Raw genomic sequence first — 27367 nt, 5'->3', positions numbered from 1 at the left:
TGGTGGGTGTATCTATTTCTTTTTACTCTTAGACGAAAGATAGATTAGTAGGTGTACTTCTAAAAAAGATACTCCGTAATAAAATAGATAGATTAAATTATATACTTTTAGACGAAATTATCACTTCATATTATAGTGAGACTAAATGGTTATGGGGTTACAGTTACTAATATAAATGGTAACCTACTAATACATTAAAAATACATACATTAATAACATTATTTAGGATATAACTTTATTCTTCAAATTTTCACGGTATGTGCAACCCCCCCATAACCTATGTTGATTCATCAAAAATTAGTTTATAAGTTAAAATATGGGCCAGTTAAATCATATGTAGCCAGCGTATTACTGAATCATAAATTGTAGCAAAAAAATAAAATAGAAATTTGTGCAATTATATAAATGATTTTAAGTCCATTGCAAGACGTATGTTATTTGATATTTAATCATACTAATCAAGTTGAGGTTTAATCACTAGGGATTATTTGATTATAGAACAAACATCCAAATAACTTAATAAAGAAATTAAAGTCCAGTAGAAGGATAGGAAATTATGAACAACGGAAAGAAACAAAAATAATAATAAGCAAATTAAATGTGCGTGGGAGAAGGATAAGACAATGACACAATACAATATAAATACGATAGTTGCTGCTACCCAAAACAATAAATCTCCTGATAAACCGTCTCTCACTACATTAATAAGAGACAACCAAAAAATAAACTAAAAACTAACTAAAAAGATAAAAGATAAAAATTAAATAAAAATAATAATAATAATAAGAGACAACCAATAAATAAACTAAAAATTAAAAGATAAAAATTAAAATTAAAAATTAAAATAATAACTATCTATCATGAGAGGGGTTTTTCACAAAAATTAATGAGAAACTGTCTCTCTTAGAAATTTATGGAAAAGTATAATGGGTATAATGTGTACAACAATGCGAGCTTTGGGTATTAGTTAGGTGATTTATCTCTTTTTAATATTATATAGAGTAATATGTCTAATTTCAAGCTCAAGGAGTATATCTTTTCATTATTTTTCACTTTCTATTTTTATCGGGGCAATATAGTGTAACACGAAATGCATAATCTCATTTGCATACGGAGCACTATAATTTCCGCTACGAATATATGAGTACACGAGGATAAAATTTTAGTACAACTCCTAATAATACTCGATACAACATCCCTCCAATTTTTACATTTTTCACAAATTCACTTAAAAAAAACAATTTTGGTAACCGTGCAACGCACGGGCACTAAATCTAGTTATTAATAATATTCACAAAATACATATATTTGTTCCACGTTTTAAAATATTCCAAGGTGTAAATTATTCGCAAGTAACTCTACAGATTTTAACCTATATCTTCCATGGACCATAAATAGTCTTAAAATCCAAAGTAACTCTTTTTTGGGACCACGCATGGGTAGATGGCACCCGGTTGTCTGATGTTAACATCGCACCTGTTCCGGATTCCATGCTCGGGGATACAGTCAGTGATATGTGGTGTGAAGAAAATGGGTGGAAATGGGACCTTTTTGCCGACTTCTTACCGCAGATACAGCTCCAACGGATTGCCTCCATCTCTCTTATAAATGATCCGGTTTTGGAAGATACTCTTTATTGGCAAGGAACGACTTCGGGAAAATTCTCTATTAAATCGGCTTTGGGTTACCTTCGAGACTTGGATACCACTGATGACACGGAACCCATAATCTGGAAGACCATTTGGAGACTTCCCGTCCAACAAAGAATTCGTATGTTCCTCTGGCTAGCTGCTCATGGGCGACTATTAGTGAATGTTAATCGGGTCAAACGTAATATGGGAAGCGATCCCATGTGTCCTCGGTGTGGTGTTTACGAAGAGACAGCCGAGCATCTCTTACGATCTTGCTATATCTCTCGTCAAATTTGGAATATGGTTGGAGTACCGTCATCAAACAATTTCTTCTACTCATCGCCTTTCTCTGAGTGCACTACTACAAATCCAGGCAACTACAACGCCCCTTTAACAACGATTATTCACGAAAATCACAATAGACGTTGTAGAATGTATGGCGCGAATTTTACTAAGATCAATTACAATGGGTATGGTTATAAAAACCGTTGTTATTAGTTTTAACAACGGGTCACACATGCACAACCGTTGTTAATAATTTGGCGCAAAATTGGCGCAAAGTTAGTGAAAAGTAATCACAACGGTTATTTTTGAAACCCGTTGTTAAAACTTATTTAACAACGGGTGTTTTTTACAACCGTTGTTAAAACATATTTCACAACGGTTGTTGTTTAATAACCGTTGTCAATACCTTCCATACTATAAACCACACAAACAAGTCTTCTCAGCCCACAAAACACAACCCTTAATACACAAACACAAACACAAAGAGACAAACAAACACAAAACACATACACACTCTCTTTCTCTATTTCTCTCTTTCTCATCGTCGCTTTATCTTCTCGCCGTCACTGTGATTTCATCGTCTATTACGTTCTGTATTTATCAGGTAAATCTCGCCGTCCATCGTTAGTTTCATCGTCATTATTTTCTTTTTCTATTTATTTCTTTTGCATGTATGTGTTTTTATCGACCATTATGTTATTTGTTTAAGTATTGTTCGCATAATTAGTTACTAAAACAATGAAGAAGCAAGATGAAAAAGTAAGATAAACATAATTAATATATATATATATATATATATATTTATAAATACATAAATTAAAAAAAAAAATTACATATGTAAAAATGCAATTCTTATATTTTCATGGAGGATCTTATTGTGCTCTATCGTATCCGTCCTCTCCTCCTTGGCTATTTGGAGGTTCCGTTCAGCAGATGCTATATCGTCATATAGCCGCAATCGCCGCTCCGTCAAGCCATTTTCTTTGGCGTGCTTTGGTGCGGATCGAGCTTCCGCAAGGTAGCTCTGAAACTTTCCTCAATATGGAGGAACCGGCGGATGAAGTTGTTGTTGTTCTCGATCATGGTAAGAGTCTTTAGGATGAAATCATTCATTTTGTTAGAGTTTTTTGAGTTTGATTTGAAAGATTAAGTAGAGTTTGTTTTAACAGTTAGAGTTTGGAAATGAATATATGAGATAATGGAAATGTTAGTTGAGATATGCAATGTATTTATACTAAGCAATGTGTGGGTTGAGTTAATTGCTTTTTAATTAATATATATGTTAGGAAGTTGTGCCATAATAATCATCATCATATCTCTCAATAATCTTTCGCTTCAAATCCTATTACTAACCCTTCTCATTCCATATTATCCGTTCATATGTACAGTGATGTCAGTAATAATGCATGCATCGGAATTCTAACATGCCGTAATTATGCATGCATCTAGTAATATTTAATTTAATTTTTTTTTATTTTTTAAGAACAAACAACAACGGTTATTGCGAAACAACCCGTTGTCTTTAGTTATAACAACGGTTTTGTATATTACAACCCGTTGTTATAACTTTCCCCCCAAAATTGAGTCACACTTTCCACAACGGGTTTTTATACATAAAACCGTTGTTAATATTTTTAACAACGGTTTCGTTAAGTAAACCAACCGTTGTTAAAACCTTCTACAACGGACGCTTTAACAACGTCCGCTTTTTTATATAACAACGGTTTTTACCCGTTGTTATAGCCTGTATCTGTAGTAGTGGTGGCTCACGAAATGTGCTACTAACGAAGTTGATTCGATTGAAGCGAATTGGCCAATTTACTTCGCGGTCACTTGTTGGTGGATTTGGAAATGGCGGAACAATATTGTTTTTGGCCGGGACAACGAAAATCCTTTAGACCCACGCGCCTTTCTCCATCAACAATTTAAGGCAACTAAGCAAGCTTTCGATCGATTTGATATTCTTACACCCCAGCCTATAAATCGTAGACAAGAGATTTTTGTTCGTTGGACACCTCCACCTCATGGATGGTATAAATTAAACACTGACGGCGCGTCTAAAGGCAATCCCGATCCAGCAGGAGGAGGCGGCGTTTTCCGAGATGAGACGGGTAATTTTGTCAAGGCCTATTTTTTCTCTTGTGGAGAGTGCACGTCTATGAAAGCGGAATTACTAGCCTTGCTAGCCGGGCTGGAACAGGCGAGATCAATGCATATAAATAAACTAATTATCCATATGGATAATTCCCCTTGTGTTAGTATTGTTAACGAAGAGCAGCTGGTGAGTAATGGTCTGAAGTTCATAGTTAAAAGATGCAGGGACTTAATCAGAGATACTCAATGGATGGTTAAACTAGAACACACATATAGAGAGGCAAACAGAGCTGCAGATTTACTAGCTAATAGAGGAATTTCATCTAGTACTATCCCTATGATTTTAGATAATCCTTTTTATGATTTACGTACAATCCTTCGGGAGGATATTTTTGGGGCTGCTTTTCCCCGTGTAATAGCTATCAATTAAGTTTCGGGGCTTGCCCCTCATTTGCACCAAAAAAAAAAAATAGTCTTAAAATTAATAATGTTAAACCTATGTTTGGTAAAACTAGTTGGTAAAGTGGGTGAAACTTGAAAATTAACGACTTTACGACTCCTTAACGGCCGCTACGTTAAAGGGTACTATGGGCAAACAAATGGAATTTCAAGAGTACCACGGACAAATTTCTTAAAAGTAAGGATATCATGAAAAATCTGACAAATTTAATTGATATCATGGAAAATTCGGTATTTATATTGCCAAACAGGATCTAACTTTTTGGAAATGTTTACAGCTGTTAGTGCTTTCTACCCTTTTAGTGGTAAGGAAGACTTATTGTGTTTACTTTCCTTATATTTACTAGTTTTTTAAATGACGAAACTAAACTAAACTAAACTTCAAAACATGTTTTTTGGGTTGTGGAAATTTGATCATATAAACTCAAATTTCATAGATTGGTTAGTCATTTCTTAGTTTGAGAGTTTGAATATTTAATCTCATTTATCTGATTAACAATTTGTAATTTAAATATTCGAAAATCAATTAAAAAAATTTGAAAATATTGGCAAAATATTGACTTCATTTTCTTTAGACTATTTTGGAGAAACACCTTCAAGGCCTAGGATAGTGGGATTGTGGGAAAAAAATTCGAACTTGAAATTTTTTGAACATACATAAAATTTGTTATTATTTGCATGAATTTGTCTTGAAATAAACATGACAAAATGTTACCGCTATTGAGTGGGTTATATCCGCCAGTGGATGGTCCAGGTTGCATGGCAGCATGTTGTTGAGCATATTGGTTTAAATTTGCGTCTTGTTTTTTCTTTTCTTGCCTTTCTAATTCAGCTGCCATGCCTTCATGAAATTGTTTGGCGGCCTCATTTAATTGTTTGTTACCTTCTTCAAGGAGACGTCTAAAAAATCCCATAATATTATTTGTATTTTTGTTTTTGTTTTAGGTAAAAGCTTGAGACTTACTCCGTATTATATAGGGGTGTGATGAGATAATGTACATGCATGCGACTTCTCAATTGGGATAATTCTTTATTTGTTGATGATGTCTAAAGACTAAGCCATTGAGTTGATTGTGCCTTTACTACTAGAGTAATGGCATCCATGTTTGTTCATTTCATGCTTCTCAATATACCGATTACTGAATACTAACCGAGACTAGTCCTAGTGAGTAAGGATTCTCTCCATTTCTAAAAAAGAAATGGAAGTCCATTATTTCACAATGGTCCGGATTAATTTTGGGGCCGATCGGATGGTTGTAAACTTATTTGAGAATGAAAAGGTAAATAAGTGAGGGTGGAATATATAGTAGAATAATTCTTGTGAGGGGAAATGAACAAAAAGTAATTATATCATCAAATTTTAGAGAAGACCACTATAATCTAATGACAACTTGCTTAGTTGGTAAAGGCTTAGTTGATAAAGTTATGAGAAATTAAAAGATGACACTTATAACTTGGGTTTAAATCTCGTCAGCATTGAAATCATCCTTTTTTGTAAATAGTTCGCAATGCTCGCTAAGCGTAAGTGCGTAACATATATAGCGTATTGATTATACCACTTTTTTCCTTGGACATCAATTTTAGATTCTTATTATAAATTTGTTTCATCATCACTGGTGGCAGTTAATCTTTCTTGGTTTCACTTCAGTCACCATTGCTCTTTAATGAGACTTTTTTGCTCTTATGAAAATTTTGCTCAACGTCAATGACCTTTATCGCAAATGAACACCCAAACCGTTTGGTTTTGGATTTCCTTTGCGAATTTTCAGGATCCTTATTCCTTAGCCCTGTTACCGAATTTTATTTTCCATCCCAATCACATTTATTTGAGTATATTTGACGATATATGAGGAGGGCTTTCTTAGGGTTAATGCACCACCTTTACCAAATTAAAACCACCATAGTAAGCGATTTCATTGCAAATTTGCAATGATCAAACATCTTCATATGATTTAAAAGCATTTGGGCGAGATCGGGTACGAACTAGAGTTCAGTACGAACCGTACGAACTGATTTAAAATACACAATTCTGCTGCATCCGTACACTCTCAATCACGCGCTGATAAGGTGATTTTGTTTCATTTTCACACTACCAGTACTCCCTCCTCTCTCCTCAACCTCCCGCATACCCAACCATCTGACGATGTCGGCCGATCACCGGTGAAAGTCGCCGCCACTTGACGTCCACCATTGCTCTCTGTCTCTCTCTCTTCCCCAACCATTACTTCGATCTAAGTTCTCTATAAAACGAGGTTAGTTCAATTATAATTTTGGATCTTTTAAATTGTTGTCCATTTTTGATGCAATTTTGTGATAAATCATCGTGATAAGCGAAAAAATTAGTATATTCGGAAAAATTAGGGTTTTTAAAATCTGAACTTTTGATTTTCCTTGGTTGTGTAATTGATTTTCCTTTTATCTTCTCTTATACTTGTCCTCTTCATGGATTAATGATTGGGAGGCTTTTTTTTTTTTTTTTTTTTTTTTTACGAACTGGGTGGCATATTGAGTATTAAGTAATAAGACAAATTGAATTATTAACCACATTTTTCAAACAAAGATATCATCCAACATCAGATGTGACAGAGAGAGAAGATATCATGGTAGTCTAGATTGTTTTTGCTGGAGTTTGGCTCTTCTCCAAGTTGACACTAATTGCTTGTAGTTAATTTCGATGTCATGATGGTATCTTCTCCTACAAATGGTAAAATGTGGAGGTTTTGAAATTTTCCTGATATAGGTTGCTTGTCATCAGGGGCCTTTTTGTAAGAATTAGAGGGATCACATATTTTCTTCTAATAATTTCTTGATCTATGCATAGCCATGATGGATATGCTCTTCAAATTGGTACCAGCTTGATTCACTTTCATCTTAATGGAACATATTTCCAAAAGGCAAAGTAACTCAAGTAATAAAATAACTAATGTTACAACTAATGCCCATGAGTAGTCAAGTAGTGCAGATACGCATATAATGTCTGTATCTAGCAAATTAAAGGAGTGTATCTAGCTAGCTAGAGGTCTGTATATAGAAACTTAAAGGAGTGTATCTAGCTAGCTAGGGGTATGTATCTAGCCAACTTAAAGGAGTGTATATGGCTAGCTAGAGATATGTATCTAGCAACTAAATTTATGTATCAATGAGTTTTTGGTATATCTCTTTTGTCTATTCACCAAATCTTGTTCATCCTTAGACACATACATGAGGGGATCTTATCTTATCACTATTCTGATTATGCATGAGGCATTGCGATTATTTCAGGAATCGGGAGGCAAAGTTTGACTCTTGAGTGTATAAAACTCATGTCACAATAGATTAAGGATTTCCAAGTTGACTTTGAGTGTATAAAGCTCATGTATCTTGTTCCCCACTTCTCGCCTATTTTTTTAGAATTGCATCTGAATTTTTATTCTTGTTGGCAGCTTGGTTAGATATACTATATACCTTCCAGAGGTCAAAGTATGACACATCATGGTAACATTTAAAAATAAGTACATGCTGTTGGAAGTCTCTATAGATAAATCACTTCCTCTTGATGACCTCCATGCCAATTTGGCCAGAGCTATCAAACACAACATTCTTCTAAACTTTGCCGAGTGTGGTCTCGCTTCTTCACTTGCTTCTTTCCAGGGTCAGCACCTAATCATATCTTTCCATAAACTACTTGCATGTCTTTGTGTATCTTTTTCTTCTGATTTGAATTGTTGCATATCTTTTGTAGTTAAGTACCTGAATCCCATAACTAAACTCTGCATCATTAGAACTTCAAGGGAGGAATATCATAAAGTCTGGTCAGCAATTACAATGGTGTCAAGGATTGAAAATTTCCCTGCTTCATTTAATCTACTTGACTTGAGCGGTGAGTTCCATGTCATTTTCTTAATCAGTTTTTATTATTGAGTAATAATAGTTGGGATTAATTGTTATATTTTTCAACCAACAACTACTTGCTGATAAATGAAGTCTGCGTTTGCTAAAAAAAATAAAAAATGACGCATTTGGTTGATAAATGAAGTCTGCGTTTGCTGAAATAATATTTATAATTTAGTCAACTTAAAGGAGTGTATATCGGCCAATTTGTTGTCGGATGTTACTCCGCTTACTTGGTTGCTGAGAAGGTTATTGTGACCACCAAGCACAATAATAAGAGCAGTATGTCTGGGAGTCACAAGTTGATGATGGATGTAGTAATTTAGTAATACTCATTTGTGCGAGAGAAGTAGCATACTAGCAGTGGGTGCAAAATTGGTGAATTAATGAGTCAAGCACTCAAGTTAATGCATGTTCACTGAAAATCATCCTAGAATACTATGTGTATCTAGTAGTAATACGATGTGTATCTGGTAGTAATACGATATGTATTCGAGGGGAGTATTAAAGGTATCTTGGTAATTCGAAAAATTGATTGTAATAATTAGTTGTGGTGTATTGTTGTGACAGGTGATGTCCCCGTCATGTCCGAGGTGGCTTGATTATGTAATCGGTGATGTCACCGGTACAGGTTCAAGTCTCTTTTCCTTGAGGTTATTAAAAAAACAAAAGGGGATCAATATTTTATGCATCGTAAGGTTGAGAAGCAATATCATTTTCTGAGGAAGAGTGGTAGAGACTCACTCAAATCAGAGATAATCTGGATAGCGCTGACATGGCCTTAAGCATAGGAGTTGTATGGTGTACTTTTGGGTAGGAGTCTTGCATATGGTACTTGTTAAATGTTAACTCTAAATTTGAGGACCCTCAAATTTTGACAAGCAACTTCATCTGATTGCAAAAAATTTGTGGATAATTGTGCTAGAAAATCCCAACTTGAGTCAAGACTGCAAGCTACAGAAATGATGATCAGTGATTCCAAAGATTAATGAACTGATTGTAAGGTTAGTTCAGGGATGGTGGTGGTGGTGCTGGCCGTAAGTGTGGTGGTGGTAGTGTTGGTTGTGGTGGTGGTCAGTTGGGTGGTCGTAATTGATCTTTAGCTCGTGGATTCACAAAATACTAACCCGAATACACATGGTATTACTACTGGATACACAAATCAAATCGATTTGATTTGTGTATCCAGTGGTAATACCAGGTGTATCTGGTAGTAATACAATGTGTATCCAAGGGTAGTATTAAGGGTATCTTGGTAATTCATAACGCCGGTTTGCACGATTGAAAATGACAAAGTGCTTAAGTAGTAGAGGGTTTGGGTATGAAATCCAAGGATGGGTATAAAACGATGGAAATGGTGATAATGCACTATATTTAATATCATGTGTATAAAGTGAGGTGTGTTGGGGAGATACTGTGGTTTGATGCACTCAACGGTTCGTCATATGTTATGACATCTATCTAACCAAATACACAAACTCTTAACGATGCGGATGAAGAGATTTGACCTCAAAAGTTGTAGATCCATGGATCTCAAATCAGGAGGCATCTGGCTTAACAATAGCCTACCATTTAATATCACTGACAACAATATTGTCCTCAAGCTTAACTGTTCTAGCCATTACTTAAGTGTCACTACCAAGTGTACAGGTTTTCCTTGCTGCTCGCCAACGGCAGGAGGGTTTAAGACGGCATACAGGATTGATATTAGTGAAAAGGATGATTGTACATCACAGGAAAGCTTTGTTGGCTTGGATAGGTCTTTGACAGTCAGTAAGTGGATGCAACCTAGGTTGGAGATACAATGGGAACCGCCTCAAGAACCAAGTTGTATGCAGATGTCAAATTGTCGGGACATTGGCAACGCAACCTGTTTGCCTGATGCTGCTCGAGCGAGTTAGAAAAGGTGCTTCTGTAATTCCCGGTTTTAGTGGGATCCAACTAATGGCATTTGTATCAGTAAGTACATTTGAGTGCTTAGTGCATTTTATTCTTTTCAAGAACTTTAATCATCAACCCATTTTTATTGGACAATCAATTTACAATGCGTCCGCTATTACTTCCCCTATATTTTTGAAATTTTTTTGTTTCGAGGGCTGTGAAATATGTACACAGCCTGAAATATTGTCAGTTTGGTTGTATAAAAGACTATTACACAGCTTATTATAATAAGCTGCATTGCCCATGGCGAAGAAGATGTCGAATCCGGTGTCTTAAGATGCAATGAGGTTGTTTGAGAAAGTATTGCGTGAGCAGGTAGCTCATTTCTCAGTTCTTAGAATTCGTGCCGCAAGGATACTCTGTTCTGCACATCTTCCCTAATGTGTGACAGTGTAAGTTGTACATTTAGCTGCTGGGCAATTTGTTTTGCAACTCCTCTCACGGGTCTTATAAAGGATTGCGTAATATAGATGAGGCTAGTAATTTGGTTTGAGAGGAATATGTGTTAATAAAAGTTGAATTGCACATTGTATTTGAAATGCATCATCTACATTTGTGCCTAACAACTGAAGTAGGTTTATTTTTGTTCTTGAATTTTCGCAATCAACCTATAATATATTAAGCTGTATAAGTGCGATTAGTTTGGTGTGTGCAGATGACATTTTACCTATTTTGTGAAGGTAATTACCCAAAAAGCATACATGCAAATATGCAATCATCCCAAAACAAATATGTAGCCTAAATCATATCAACAACTGTTTCGAGTATCGATTATATACATCCAACATACAAACTTACAAACGTGTAGCATGAAGTGGTAAAATGTATAGCGAGTATCGACTATATAATATACTGGTGGCGTAGAAACGTGTAGCTGGCTCATTAAGAGAACAATTTTTGTTCCATTTTTATTTTCCATGATTACATACCTCTACTTAAAAGAGTGTTTCTAGCAAGCTAAAAGGTTGTACCTAACAAATTAAAGAAGTATATCTAGTTAGGTAGAGGTATGTATCTATAAGCTTAAAGAAGTGTATCTAGCTAGTTAGAGGTATGTATCTAGCAAGTTAAACGAGTGTATTTAGCCTTGTATGATTTGTCTATTTTAAATACTAGAGATAGGAGCCTACACCGCATGGAGAGCTTTTAATTTGCTATTAAGAAAAATGCAACAATAGGTTACAACAAGAAATACACCAAGTAACGTATAATTGTATATGATTTAGTCTAAACTTGATAAATTTATGGTAGAATTTTGATTTGCTAACTTACAACTTAATATATTGTGGCTTAGAACATTATTTGTATGTCCTTGCAATCAAGAGCAAAAGATCAACACTTCCCTCCCTCCAAGTCGTTTATTTACCTTTACATACGCATACTACTACCTACAGATACGCATGAGTACCCCAAATACACAAATCGATTTGTGTATCTGGGCTCCTCGTATGTGTATCTAGCGTCATATTATATGTATCCACAGGCCACAGCCCAAACTTAAACGATGACCGCCTACCACCGCCATCCCCACCATCCCACCCACCGCCACTACTACAACACTACTACCCACAGCCACTGCCGCCACCACCACTACCCATGCGACCTTTCCAACAGCACAACTATCCCAGCCACCCCACGAGTACCCCTACAATTACCACATCGAACCAGACAAACCAACTAAAAACACCATCAATACTACCGTAATCACTCTCCTCCTCACCCATTCACCCAAAACCCACACTGCTCCTCGTCGAACACCACACAACCAACCACCAAAGTTCTTAAACCACCATGAACGCAAGAACAGCTCCTACGTCTTCATCGTCTTTTAATAACTTAGTGATGAATAGCATTTTAGTCACTTTTTACCCCGCATTTATATCTTATTCCGACTCGATTTTGTGTTCTTAATTGTCTAATAAGCTCATTTATTTACTAATTTATAATAATTAGTCGTATTAGTTATATTTAATAATTAGTCGGTTTTATATAATATTAGTATTATTAACATTATTTTATTATTATATTAATTTAATGTGTAGGGAAGGCGGAATAATAAAGAGAGGATTCGAGTCAAGCGCAATTTGAGACGGAAATTAAGGAACAAATTGGATCGGGACGGAAACAAGACGGGTCAAGGTAGAGTCAGAGGAAGGTGATGGAAAGAACCACATAAGCAAAGTCAACTCTTGACTTTAGCAACAGAGCAACAACCTTTCGTCCCTGCACTCCATCACCATTAACAACCCATCACCATTAACAACCCAACACCATTTCGTTTTCTGCAATTCACCATCACCTTCATCATTCATTAACATCATTCTCCTCATCACCATTCCCAATCAACCTCCATTCACCATCACCAACCTCAACCACAACGACATCACTTGCATACACCACCAATTCCGTCCTCAACTTTGAATGACAATTACCCTCGCATCAAACTCCGCTCTTCTTCATCATCAATTCATCACCTCGCATTAAACCATCATCAAACCACCATTTCAGCAGCCGCAATTCGCCATCTCCATTAATACACCTTCACCACCATTATTCAACACCTCCTCCATAAGCTCACCTTCATTCCTTCATCCTCCTTCTTCATTAATTCGCATTCCATCAACCACCATGGACATTGTCTCCGTGTTCAGATTCGAACTCGGGATCGAAACCGAGCTTTTATGAAGCTTTGTGCTCCATGCCGGTGCCCCGGCAGTCGACTCCATCAACCGGCAGAACACACCCAGTTTGTTCTCTTTTTGTGAAGACCTCGCTGCCGGTATAGGGACCGGCAGCCGTCTAGCCGGCAAAACGCACCAAATCAACTACCTCGCATCACTTTTGTGCTCCATGCCGGTGCCCCGGCAGCCGGCCTACCGGCATAACGCACACCCACTTGATTCTTGCTCTTTTCTCATTGACCTCGCTGCCGGCACAAGCCCCGGCCGCCGGCGGGCCGGCAGCACACCATCCTTGCTGCGTTTTTGCTTTTACGCGTGTTTCCCTTCCCCTTTTTCCTTTTTCTTTGTTTTTCAATTGTTTTGTTTGTGAAAACTTTGTGTAGACAAGAGATTATTAGGGTTATTATTATTATTATTATTATTAGGATTATTATTAGAATTATTATTAGGATTAGATTATTATTATTAGTCTAATTAGATTTGTTATTAGAGGGTGCTTATAAAGGCTCCTCTCTCAATTGTAAACACTACCCTTTCACAAATTCTTACTTAAGACCGGCAGTATCCGTCTTAAATTGTAGACGGATACCATTTTGTGAGACAAAATGCCCATTTGGGTGATAGTGGGAGGCACATGGGGTTGTCCCCACCTTGTCCCCTCTATTTGTTTTGTGAGTGTAACTACCCGTTTCAATATTCGACCCGTCTTAAGCAAGACCAACTCCTACCCTTTACATTACACCCATTACTACCTTAGAATTAGATTAGAAATTAGTCCCTCCATTATCATTCTCTCTCAATATTGTAAAACCCTCATATTTCCTCTCTGATTTTCATTCAATAAAAAGTTGTTATCTTTCTTTAATTATTAGTTTAATTCTCCTTTTGTTCATTCAAGTTCTTCCCTTTTCATTAGTTTACAATTAGTAATTTTGGGTTGTAATTGGAGAATTGAAGAATCCTTCCATATTTCAATCCAAGTTCCTTTCTTTGCTATTGAGTGGGTATAATTTCTCTTCCTAATTTCATTTGTTTACATTTGTTTTTCTTTCAAGTTAAATCTTAATTGTTTATGTTAGATTGTTGTTATTCTCTCTCTTGTTCATCTTTTCTTTGTTTTCCATTGTTGTTGCTCTCAAAAATTGAATCTTTGAGTTGTTATTGTTAAAGTTTGTGTCTTTTTGCATTAATCTCTTTCCATCTTAGATTAATTTGTCTTTCCTCATAATTTTGTTGATTAATTGCATGATTAGTAGTAGAATTTATTCTCCCACCATGTTCATGATTAAAGACTCCATCTTTATTGTTTCTATTGCTCTTAGCACCATGATTAGTGAGTAGTCTTCTACTAGGACTCGGTTTGACCCGACATGAGTAATTTCACTAATTGAATCTCATAAAGGCTAATTATTTGGGGAAATTGGTGAGGATAGTTTAGAGGAATGACTTGACTTATGGACCGATTTTTGGGTAGTGTCGATTTATGACCCTTGTCCACCAACGAGAGTTGGTTAGGTTGTGATTTGGATACCCGGAATTCGACCCTATTGCTAACCTAGGTTGAGACCGAAAGGGAGAACCGGGTAGGGCACCTCTAAATTAGCGTTTGAAATCGACCCTCGAGAGAGGGAGTGGGATGACCCGGATTATGATGAGTACTTAATGACCTTGACCGATTTCTTGACCTCCTTGGAAAAGTGCACATTTTTGGGGTTGTTGGGTGTTGAGTTAAGGATTCCGACCTTCGAACCCGAGAGGGGGGTTGGTGGGTAGTGCTAGTGTCCTACTTCGAACCCGAGAGGGGGGTCTTAGGCGAATTAGAGCCATCTCCTCCTTACTTGTCTACCCGAGTGATTAGCCTAGGGAATTAGTATGTGGAATTACGAATTGTTGTGGGAGAACCGAGTTCTAGGCCTTTTATTCATTTGATTTACAACTTTATTCCTCTCTTACTCATTTATCATCTTTAGTTAATTTGCATTTTATTTCATTTATGTTAGTTGTTTAGTTTAACAATCTCATCTTATATTGCCGACTTAGCTAAGCACGAGAATTTAGACAATTAGTAATCACCCATGCTCCCTGTGGATTCGACCTCGACTACCCTACTACATTAGTTGAGTTATTTGTTTGATCGGGGGAGTGCGACAAACCCCGCTTATCAAAATGGCGCCGTTGCCGGGGAGCATTGGCATGATATTAGTTGTTTTGTTCTAGTTTAGACTAGGTCTTTCTTTGTTACTAATCCCTTTGTTGAGTAAGTGGAAGGTGTTTTTGAAGAACCGGGTAATCTTGAGTTCTTTGAGATTCCATTTGGAATTCCCGAAGAAGCAACAATGGCCGCGGTTCCTATGAGAGACAAGTTGGCTCCAAAGAAGGTGGTGAATCCTAGTATTGTCAAGCCACCTATACAAGCAAATAACTTTGATGTGAAGGCTACTTTGTTGCAACTAGTCCAAGGAAACCAATTCGGAGGGGGAGCTACCGAAAACCCCAATGAACACCTTAATGATTTCTTGGATAGTTGTGACATGTTTAAGGCAAATGGAGTGTCGGAGGATGCCATCCGCCTTAGGCTCTTTCCTTATTCCTTGAGGGGGAGTGCTAAGGAATGGTTGAAGAGTTGTGAGCCCGATTCATTTAGAACTTGGAATGATGTCTCCAAGGCCTTCTTGAACAAGTACTTCCCACCACAAAGAACCGCAAGAATCAAAAGTGAGCTTCAAGGCTTCACTCAACAAGATGATGAGACCCTTTACGAAGCATGGGAAAGGTATAAGGGACTCCAAAGGTTGTGTCCTCATCACGGGATTGGAGATGATGAGTTGATCAACAACTTTTATGAGGGGTTGAGCAATGAAATGAAAATGAACCTAGATTCCGGCTCGGGAAAGGGGGCATTAGATAAAATTGATCACAAGACGGCCAAGGAGCTTATTGAGGAAATGGCTTCCCGAACTTTTCATTGGAATAATGATAGGCACAAGAGGAAGGGAAAGACAACCGTTGAGTCGGCCAACAATGTTGAGGTTAAAGGGTTGATAGAAGAACTCAAGCAACAAATTGCTTTGTTGAACTCTAGTAACACCTCAAGAAACTCTTCATCAAGTAAGTCTCAAGTGTATTGTTGTGAGATTTGTGGAGATCAAGGGCATCCACCAAATGAATGTCCTTTGATGATGGGAGAGGCAAATTGTATGGAGCAAGTGAATGGAGTGTGGGAATCAATTCCGGCTAGACAAGCATTCAACAACAATCAATACCATCCTGGAATGAGAGCCCATCCAAATTTTTCCCATGACTCACAAAATGCCCAAAACCCCACTTTCCAACAAAAACAACAATTTACACCAAATTTCCAAACCCAAAAGCAAAATCCCACCTTCCAACCAAGACCACAATTCCAACCACTCAATCAACCAATCAACCCACCATTTCAACAAAATTCCAAACCATTTCAACAAAATTCTCAACCCTTTCCACAATCCACCCAACCCAAATCAAACATGGAGCTCATGATGGAGCAATTGATGAATTCTCAAAACCAACTCGTCAACACTCAAACCCAATTCATCACTCATTCCAACCAAAAACAAGAGGAGACAACATCCTCTATCAACCAACTAAGGACTCAAATGCAAGCCTCCCAAAGAGTGACGGATAATCAAATCTCTCAATTGGCTTCTCAAATAAGTCAATTTCAAGCCTCAAATGGAAAGTTTTCGGGTAAAACCGAGGAAAACCCAAAGACCATTAATGCTATACATTTGAGGAGTGGTAGGAAGTTGGAAGACCGGGTGTTCGTAAAGAGGAAAAAGAGTCGTAAACCGGAAGTTGTGGTTGAACCACCAAAAGTGGTTGAAGATGATCTTGTAGAGGTTGTTGTGGAGACTCCCATGGTAGTTGATGAACCCACCAAGGTTGTTGAGGAACCCAAGCAACATGTTGAGAGACCATATGTGCCACCAATCCCTTTCCCTCAAAGGTTGGCAAGAGCAAAGCTTGAGCAAAAGTATGGAAAATTCATGCACATGATGAAAGGTGTGAACATCACCATGCCTTTTATTGATGCCATCAAGGAGATACCCGCATATGGAAAATTCTTGAAGGAGTTGATTTCCAACAAAAATTCCTTGAGTCCAACAACAACGGTGAATTTGTCCAAGGAATGTAGTGCAATCTTAATGAATGAGTTGCCCCAAAAGCTTGAAGATCCGGGTAGTTTTTCTATCCCATGCACAATTGGATCCATTCAAATAAAGAGGGCCCTATGTGACTTGGGAGCTAGCATTAGCCTAATGCCTCTCAAGATTTTCAAGAAGTTGAAGGGATTTGAGCTTTTACCAACTAGAGTTTCCTTACAACTTGCGGATAGATCGGTGAGGTATCCAATTGGCCTAGTGGAGGATGTTCCACTCAAGGTGGGAAAACTTGTGATACCTTGCGACTTCTATGTGATGGATATTCCCGAGGATTCCAAAATTCCAATCATCCTAGGGCGCCCATGCCTTGCTACCGGGGGTGCAATGATTGATGTTAAGAATGGGAAGTTTTCCTTTCAAGTTGGTGATGACAAGATGGAATTCTCGTTGGAAAAATCCATGAAATCTTCTTCTATAAGTGACTCTTGTTGTAGAGTGGATTTGTTGGAAGATTGCTTGAATGAGCATAATCTTGAGCCTTCATATTTGGACCCATTTGAAGTTTGTCAAACCAAGGAGGGGGATGGAGTTGATGATGTGTTGGGAGTTGATTCAAGAAAAGATGAATTTGAAGACCAAATTGATGATGAGATTGAATTATATTTGAACTCTCCGGATTCATTTGTTCTAAGCTCTTTTGAAGGTGCACCTTGGTTGGATAACTCTTCAAGTGATTGGGAATCTCAAATTGATGCCTTGGAGGCGGCTCTCAATGGAAAGAGTTCGGGTCAAAAGAAGAGTCAAGAGAATTTGGATAAAAATGATGATATCATGAACCTCAATGTTGAGAAGTTGACTCCTTCACCTCTTATTCTTCACCACTCTCCTTGTCTTGATGACCATGAGGATGTTTCCTCATTCTATGAGGTCTATGAGATTCCATCCGTCTCTTCTTCTAGCTACTACATTGAAATGGAGGATCCTATTCACCATGAGGATGCTAGAAACAATACCGAGAGGATGAGTAAGAGGAAGAATGGGAAGAAGCGTTGGAAAAGAGGTCGGGTGCGGTTTGCTATAGCTTGGCACTCCTTGTGTCTAGTTGAAGGTTTTGATAGAGCTTTTGACCGATTACTCCGTGCCTTGAGTGACATGGATCACGCTACTTGGAAATTCAAGCAACAAAATTTTGGATGAGAGGTTTGGTGGAGTCCCTTAAGAACCATCGCATAGTATAAATTCTCTTCCTTTGCTTCATTTATTTATGTTTTACTTGCATTTGCATTTAGTTTACTTAACCGAATAAGAGTTAATCTAAATTAGCTCTCTTTGCACTCATGTAGTGTAGTTTGCATTGTCCTTTTAATTTAGCATATAGAATAATTCATGCATTACATTCATTAACCAAAAACCACTAAAAATTTGAAAAATCAAGAAATCTTCAAAAAACATGTATTTTATTTCGAAATTTCCTCCACACATTTATTTCCATTTGAAATATGTAAATAAATAAGTGTGGGGAGGAAATTCCATCATTTAAAAAATACCAAAAACATGTTATTTATTTTCAAATATTCAAAAAAATCAAAAACATGTTCTTACATTCTGGAAAATTCAAAAAAAAAAAAAAACAACAAAAATATGTTATTTATTCTTCCTATTCTCTCCCTATGCTTTGTTCCATTGAGGACAATGTAAATCTCAAGTGTGGGGAGGGAAATATCCACTTTGTGCATATTGTTTATAATTGTATATATTTGCTTGTTAATTTGAGAAAAATACAAAATGCCTAAAAATTGAAAAAAATTGAAAAATTTCAAAAATTTTGCATTGTTTATATTATATTATATATATTGCATTTGTCCTAACCTTTTTTATTGACAACACATGAGAGCATCGGAGAAGACATTTGGTAAAATTCTTCCAATCTTTTCTCCTTTATCCTTCCTTTTCTTTTTGTATATATAAGCATGGAGGAGGACGGGATATGTGATGTGGGTGTTCCTTTTGGGAACCACTACAACAAATAAGGTAATTGGCGACCATATAAGGCGACTGAGAACAGTCGCCATTATGAATATAGCGACTAAGGCCCGTCGCCCGCATTTCGTAGCTAGGTTTAGTCGCTTTTGGCGACAGGACATCGTCGCCAAATTTGGCGACGGATTTTTTTAAAGCGGGCGACAGAAACCGGTCGCCAAATTGGCGACTGTCATTAGTAGCCAATTTGGCGACCGACTTCTGTCGCCAGTTTTGCAATTTTTTTAAAAAAAAAACGGTGTCAGATCTGAGAAATCATGCTGCCAATTTCTTTGTTTCGTCTATTCTTCACCAAATAACAACAACAACAACAATAAAGAAATCAATTCAGCTGCAAAAAAACCATTTGCTCATTTCTATATTAAATCTAAATTTACATTAACTTTACATTACAATCAGACTTACCATAAAACTACCAACAACAACAATTCGAATTTGAGTGAAATTGCCGTAAAATTTGGTAAAAGATGAAGAAATGGTAAAAAAAAAAATGAAGACAAGGATTTGATAAAGAAGAAGAAGAAGAAGAAGAAGAAAAAGTAAAGTAAAAAAAATTTGAGTGAAGAAGGGGATTGAACAGATGAAGAAATGAAAGTGGGGAGTAAATAATTGTTGTTTGACAAGTATATGGGGTTAATGTAGGGGAGGTGGGAGTTGTTGTGCGTAAAACAAAAAAGGCAACAAGCATATGGGGTTATGTGGGGGAGGTGGGATTTGTTTTGGATAAAAAAAAAAGGGCGCGTGAATATAGCGACCAATTTCAGTCGCCAGTGTCAATATTTCAGTCGCCAAATATAATTATTGTACGGAAAATAGCCGTCGCCATTTTGGCGACGAAAATCAGTCGCCCGAATTATTTCCCAGTCGCCATTTTAGCGACCATTATTTTCAGTAGCCTATTTTGGTCGCCAAAGACTAAAATTCTTGTAGTGAACCGTTTTGGATATGGTTGTGTTGTTGGTGTGTTGTTAGGACTAGAACTTGTATGCATTTAGATTAGACATGAATATATGTGTTCACTCTTGCATTCACGCAGTTTGTTCATATGTTTAGTTGCATTTCATACACGTTGCATCTCGTATGTAAATAGTTGCATAGATGGTCTAAACGTGGAGGGTATATGTCGTCAATGATGATAATTTTTTTGCCCGTGTCATTTCCCTCTTGATAGCTCGTGCCTTTTGATGACACATGTTAGGGTTTTTGCTTGCAAAAACTCGGAAGTCTAGCTTAACAACCAAGTAATGACCACCTTGTGAGACCGTATTAGGCCCGAGACTTGACCTAGGTCCGATATAGCTACTAAAATGTGAGGATAGAGCCTCCTTATGGCCGGTCCATCAAACCGGTCCCGTTTAGGTTATGAGAGTAGTTCTCCTTACGTGGTATGTCATGTCAAAACGCATAAGTATGGCGCTCATTCCTTACCGTAGAAGTGTCGGTGTGCATGTTGAGACAATTTTATTCAAATAAAGTAACCTCACAATAGCCAAATAAGCTTTTGTTATACCCTTGAGTCAATTGTTTCCTTTTGTTAACCCATTTTGAGCCTAAGCCTTATCATTTCTATTACCAACAAAACAACTACATCCCATAAACAACTCACCTTGGTTGAGTAGTTCGTCATTGTGGTTCTTTTGTGGAATATATTTGGGTTGAAATTTTGACTTATCTTGAGGTGTATGATCGAAAAGCCACATGAGTGAAATGCAACTTTGGCTACTTTTGTCTAATAAGAGGTGAACAAGTCGTGAAAAATGCAAGAAAGAAAATCAAATAGAAAAAAAAAAAATGAAGAAGAAAAACAAATAGAAAAAAGAGAAAAATGAAATGAAAAAGCAAAAAGAAAAGAATGTATATTTTTGTCTCAAATAAAGGGTTGGTAATTTGCAAATTGAGTTTGTTTTGAAGAGAATTGAATGATTTTTGGAAGTGGCAATCTTGCCATATTTTGTTGAGGAATTCATTTGTATGGGTAGAGTTTAGTGGATTGGTTGGACGTGACGACTACTTAACCGATAGCCTCACATGTCTTAAAACGGTGCTTGCACCAACCCCTTTTCACCGAACCCAAGCCCCATTACTGTAACATTCCGTATTTGTTACGTTTAATTGATGAGTCAAAAGTGTGTTAACCATGTTAGAATTGCGTGACGTCCGTAAGTACAATATACAATACCTTTCTGTTGTTGAGTATGGGAGCGAACTTCGGGACGAAGTTCATTTTAAGGGGAGAAGACTGTAATACCCCGTATTTTTATATAATTAATTAAACGGATATTATTATATATTAATTATTATACATTTTATATTACTAATTATGTCGGGTTAATTGTTAGTCGAGAATTATGTTAAATTATCAAGCGAAGTTAATTGTGACGGGTTTTAGATTGAATTCGAAAGGAGAGCCAAACAATTAAACATCGACCCATTTGAGCTGGCCCAATAACATGTCCAGCCCAATAACCCTAACCCTACTTAACCCTAACCCTAATAGTGCCCCAACCCTAACCCTAACAGTCCCCTAAACCGCCTCCCTCCTCTCAGATCCCATCAACCCGCCTCCCTCCTTCATCAGCTTAGATCTCAGCCTTTCACGCAAAACGAGAGAGAGAGAAGGAGCGTGAGTGTTGACGGCACAGCAGGGAGAAGCTAGGGACTAGTGTCGACGTCCGTGGATGGCCGTGGTGGCCGTCGTGGTGACAGAAAGATGGTAAGACCAACTCTTTTCCTCTGTTTTCGTTTGATGTCGGGTTTTTGGGGGTTGTGTCGTGTCTTGTTGAGGTGTTAAGGGTAGTTGTTGACGGAGTATATGGGTAGTAGGGTGTGGGACGAGTCAGGTGGTGGTTGTTGGGGTGGTTGTAGGCGGCTAGGGTGGCAGGGATAGGCAGAATCGATTAAGAGGGAAAAACAGGTTTGGGTTACGGTTTTCAGGCGAGTTTTATGGTTGGGATTTGGGGTGGCGCCACCGTTGACTCGGGGGAGGTCGAAACGGCGGCGTCACGGTGTCTTGGTTCGTGGGTTGGTTGGCGAGTGGGGACTGTGGTGGTTGACGGGGCTATGGTAATGAGTGCGGTGGTGGTGTGTCGTGTAAAAAGGGGTGTTTGGTGAGGCACGGCCGTGAACCAGGCCAAAAGACGGCCGTGGTTCACCTCGCCATGCGAGGGTCGACCCCAGTGGGGGTGTTTGCTGGTGGCTGGGTTGAAGTGGGGGACTGGTCTGGTGGTTGCCACGGTGGTGAGGTGGTGCGTGGTGGTGCGTGAGTGCGAGGGAAGGGGGGTAGTGCGATGCGGGCTGTTTTGGTTTTAAACGGGTTTTTCATCATCTAATCGTTATATTTCGTATCGGGTCGTATTCTAAATTAATTAATTAATTCCCGAGTGCATTAAAATAATTAAAGACGGGCTTGAGTCGGGATGTTTGAATTGTTTAAAGTTGATTCGGGTATCTCTTAAATCATATGATTCGTGTAATCTTTTATTTATCATATTAGTTATTTAATTTAATTCCCGAGTCTTTTAAATAAATTATTCCCGAGACATTTAAATAATTTATTTAATTTGATCCCCAAGTCGTTTAAATAATTAGAGATGGACTTTGAGTCGGGATTGGTTAAAGTAGAAAGTTACCATATCGGGAAAGTTCTATTTTGGGAGATTTCTATATTTAGTAGTTAGTAATTATGAATATCATAATTGTTTTAGGTGACGGATTCGTGAAGGATCGATAATCAAATGCATTGCTTTATTTATGGACTACTTAACTGCTTAATTGGAATTGCTGGCACTTTGAGGTAGGGAAATACACTTGTCCTATTATCGTCATAGTTGAATTGTGTTGACTTGATTCCTGGTTGTTGATTTACGTTATCATTTATATTCGGTAAGGTGATTGACTGATTTGATCGTATTGAGTATGATATCACAACATCGGGTAACTGGCATGACTTTACGATTTATCGTTGATGATTTATATACATATTGCATTGCATTAATTATCGTTGAGCATTTCATATGCATTGGAGTTGGAGGATGATGTGGTAGTGACGATGTTGAGATACGATGTGATGTTGTGATAAGGCCCAGGCGGGTTCTGCTGGACTTGCCCTGGTGTCCTCAGCTGTTGAGCTGGCAGATCGGCTTCGGTCGATATATAGTCTAAGGGGATCGGTATGGCTGGGCGTTCCGGGGTATGAGATGTGTGTGATGAGTTGTGATGGAGATGGAGGTGGCGGAGTATCATGCATATCATATTTTATTGTTTTATTGTTTTCCCTACTCAACCTCGCGGTTGACCCTGTGTATTCGTGAACACCTGTGATGAACCATAATGGGGAGCAGATTTGACAGGTACTAAAGATTAGCTGACTTGGGAGCTATGGGGTGCGTGAGGACTTGGCCAATCTACCTAGAAGTTTAGACCACATAGAAGAATTTATCACATAATTTATTTTCCGCTGCGAGTTGTATTTATCTTATATTAAGTTAGTTGGATAAATTGTAATAACATGTAATCGTTAAGTTTTAATTTAAAGTACTTTGGTATTGTTGTACTTTGTTATTCACTACCTCGGGAAACCGAGATGGTAACAGTCCGGTTTATTAGGGAATGTCTTGCTAAAGGCTCCTAAATAAACCGGGGTGTTACAAAGTGGTATCAGAGCGAACGATCCTCAGGCCTAAACCAATGAGCCCAATGAACATAGGAAGTGTCTAATTAAAATGAACCCCGGGATAGAACTGTTAGGAGCACACTAAGGTAAGGTATGAGTTAGGGGCCCCCTCACACCGAACGTGCCCTCTCGGTTTGACCCGGAACCCCGAGTGTACATGAGAGAAAGGGTAGAAAAGTTGCTTGAGGTTGAACATGAAATTCAAATATCGTTGCCTAAGTATTAACTGATTGATACGTTGATTATTGCATAATCAAATTGATGAATACCTTGAGACCCATATATTCTAACCATTCTGCAGGACCACGCTACGGTAGGTATTTTGTATGGTGATGACGTGATCATAAATGTTGTGGAAATGAGAAATAAGATTTCGAGTCGGGTTAATAATCAATGAAGTGTTGTGCTAGTCGTGAGCATGAAAATAATTGCGAGTCGATGATAGTTACCTGGTTGGATGTTGAATGATGTGTTGATAGTACTATTATGTCTAGTAATATGCGGTTATGTGATCCCAAAGCCATGCTAGTATAGTCTTGTGATAGTAATTAGAAACACTTTTGAATTGCATGTTTATAGTCATAGCAATCGTGATTTAGATGTACGGAGTAGATCGATAGGCGAAGGGATTCTACGGGATAGATGTTTACGAAAGTACAGTGTGAGATTTAAGTTAGGATGGGTTAGTATCGATAATATGGTTGTAAGAGTTTGGAACATAGAAAATGAACGACTTAGTGCTGAAACTTGCTTTGTTTGATTGTACTCTTTAATTGACCTTACTGCCATTTCTTTTCTGTTTATTGCCTATGGATGAAAATTTTATGGGAGATAGCCTCATGAGTTAGTGTTCATTTGACGTTGGTTTCATGCTTATAGGATATACGGATTAGGAGTAATAAATATTTTAGTGGGCTGTGGTCAGGAAGTTTCTGTGCAGTGATGTTTGACCAACGATTTTGTAAAAAAATCCTCATTTAAATTGTATTAATCATTTTCGCATAATTCCAACTCCATCAGTCATAAAATTCGCATATGTTTTCAAATTGATAAGCCACGGAAATTTTTGATGTCTCTATATTAAACGGTAGGTTTTGCAAACTGACCCAAGTTTTGGACCAATTGCTGTCACATGTTTGTTTGGACCAACTGAGTTGTAAAATTCTTTAAAAATGAAATTTTGTGCTTTAGACCTAATTCTTTTTCCCCTGTGTTTTTATCTCTCCGTGTTTTATAAAAATAATAGGAATCAAGTTTTAATCGAACGGTTATTTATTCGTGATCTTTGAAAGTTACAACGTGAAACCTGACTTGTAAATGTGTGTTCTAGGTTGAGTTTCATACAGTTGTTGATTAATTCATGAGCCTTAGTAATGTGAATTTATAATGCTTTATATGACGATAGTAGCACGCATGTTCAGTAGTTATGTATCTTAACAAGTGATAAAATTAAAACTTAGTTGATAACATTGTTGGCATGATAGCGTGAGTAAAATTGGATAGCTTAAATTGATTCTTAATCAAGGGTGAAATATTTTAAACGAGTCCAGTTGTTGCATATTTTATGTATGTTGGGCATGTTGTAATATCTCTAGCATGTTCATCATATTTGCATGGTGGTCGGATATATATGAATAATAAAACTATATTGTCGTACCTAGGAAAAATTGATGGCGTTAAAAGCTAAGGTGATTGTTCTAATATACTCGCATGAATATTTACAATAATTATGTTTAAAAGTTTACAAATGGGTGGTAGTAATGATTGTGTCTAAATGTTCACACGTGGAGGATGTCATCTGAGATCTAAGGTCCTTTATGTGAGTCTGTGTACCTATAGTTATACCTATTGATTTCATTGCATTAAATTATTTCAGTTGAACCTAAAACCTATAACATGATAATAAACAGTGTCGTTATTCCTTATTGAATATGTTCGTTATTATATCGTCATAAAATGCTAAAGTGATTCTTGCAATTGTAACACGACATTCGACATATCTATATTCTCGAGTCGTTACTATCAACCATATTTTAATAAAGATAGGAGTGAATTGAATAAGATGAACCGGTAAATTACAATATGTGAGTCGACACCTAAGCTTGTTTTGTTTAAAGTAATTGAATTAAGTTTACCTGATTTTGGGTTTCGTAGTAAGCTGTAAGTGGATTCTATGACGACCCTGTTATAAGATTATGTTAAGAAAATTATTCACCGTACAGCATGAAAGTAAAAGTTTTGGAAATGAAGTTAGATTTTGTCGTGTGAGTATAAATTCGGAATGAGATTTCCAGCCAGTGTTTGATTGTATGGTTTCATGATATTTGCTAGTCTGGAGGAATGGAACTAGAACGGAGTCACAAGTAGTGGATTAATTTAGTCATGTTGTTCATTCATGTAGCGAATTGGTGGGTTGTGGTTAGTTAAGAATGTCGAAACTGGTTGTTTTCATTTTATTGGTGATTCTGTGTCTTGACCTAAATCTGTACAATTAAGTAAAGGAAAGTCAGACTGGACCTATTAAGGTATAAATTTTCATAAATCGATTTAGTAAGTTTTGGACCCTAATTCTTTCTCATGTTGATTGATTCCCTATGTTTCTAAGGTAAAAGATTACCCTAATTGGTAAAATGAATAATTACTAATGCTTTTTACTGGAAACGGTAGCCTCTTTCAGTTGTTAGCCGTGGTTTGAGATCTGTAGTTATAATAATAAAGGTTACGAGGACGTAACCATGTTTTTAGTTGGGGTGGATTGTAAAATCTTGATGCTTAATTTGCACTTATTTGTAGGTTATAGTTGACCAAGTTGACCTTTAGTTGTGGGGTACCTATGCGGAGGAGTTCGATATGTTTTGTTCATACTTCGGTTAGTTAATTGATGTGTAAAGGGAGAGTGTGAGTAAACTACTGGTAATGTGTTATGAGTTAGCCTATGAGCTGAGTTATGGTTACGGGGGATACGTTGCGGTCCAGTGCGACCATGGTTAATGAGTTTATGTTGAGTTTGAGATCGGAATTGAGATGGAAAGATGATGATGGTGTTCTCAGATGATTATATAGTGTTATACATTTGTGTTCGCAGGTAGTTATTAGTTGTAGTTAATTGGATTAAGAAAAGATGAGTTAAACTTCGGGACGAAGTTTATTTTTTAGGAGGGCAGAATGTAACATTCCGTATTTGTTACGTTTAATTGATGAGTCAAAAGTGTGTTAACCATGTTAGAATTGCGTGACGTCCGTAAGTACAATATACAATACCTTTCTGTTGTTGAGTATGGGAGCGAACTTCGGGACGAAGTTCATTTTAAGGGGGGAAGACTGTAATACCCCGTATTTTTATATAATTAATTAAACGGATATTATTATATATTAATTATTATACATTTTATATTACTAATTATGTCGGGTTAATTGTTAGTCGAGAATTATGTTAAATTATCAAGCGAAGTTAATTGTGACGGGTTTTAGATTGAATTCGAAAGGAGAGCCAAACAATTAAACATCGACCCATTTGAGCTGGCCCAATAACATGTCCAGCCCAATAACCCT

At 37.2% G+C, this 27367-nt stretch overlaps 1 protein-coding gene, 1 long non-coding RNA gene and 1 other non-coding gene across 3 annotated transcripts; 2 read left to right on the top strand and 1 right to left on the bottom strand.

The window, feature by feature from the left end:
* Positions 1-6186: 6186 nt before the first annotated feature.
* LOC141612724 (uncharacterized) lies at positions 6187-8336 on the top strand. The gene is made up of 3 exons (XR_012529169.1): positions 6187-6721; positions 7892-8100; positions 8191-8336. It is a non-coding gene; the product is annotated as an uncharacterized LOC141612724 (long non-coding RNA).
* A 1490-nt stretch (positions 8337-9826) lies between these two features.
* LOC141612976 (wall-associated receptor kinase-like 15) lies at positions 9827-10240 on the top strand. Its single transcript, XM_074431722.1, has one exon. It carries the CDS (start codon positions 9827-9829, stop codon positions 10238-10240), a length of 414 nt encoding a protein of 137 aa, XP_074287823.1.
* Positions 10241-15666: 5426 nt separating this feature from the next.
* Positions 15667-15773, bottom strand: LOC141615624 (small nucleolar RNA R71). The gene has a single exon (XR_012530036.1). It is a non-coding gene; the product is annotated as a small nucleolar RNA R71 (small nucleolar RNA).
* Between the last annotated feature and the right edge of the window lie 11594 nt (positions 15774-27367).

Source organism: Silene latifolia, chromosome 11, assembly GCF_048544455.1.
Source record: "Silene latifolia isolate original U9 population chromosome 11, ASM4854445v1, whole genome shotgun sequence".
Taxonomy (NCBI): Eukaryota; Viridiplantae; Streptophyta; class Magnoliopsida; order Caryophyllales; family Caryophyllaceae; genus Silene; species Silene latifolia.
This window is presented reverse-complemented; position numbering and strand designations above follow the sequence as displayed.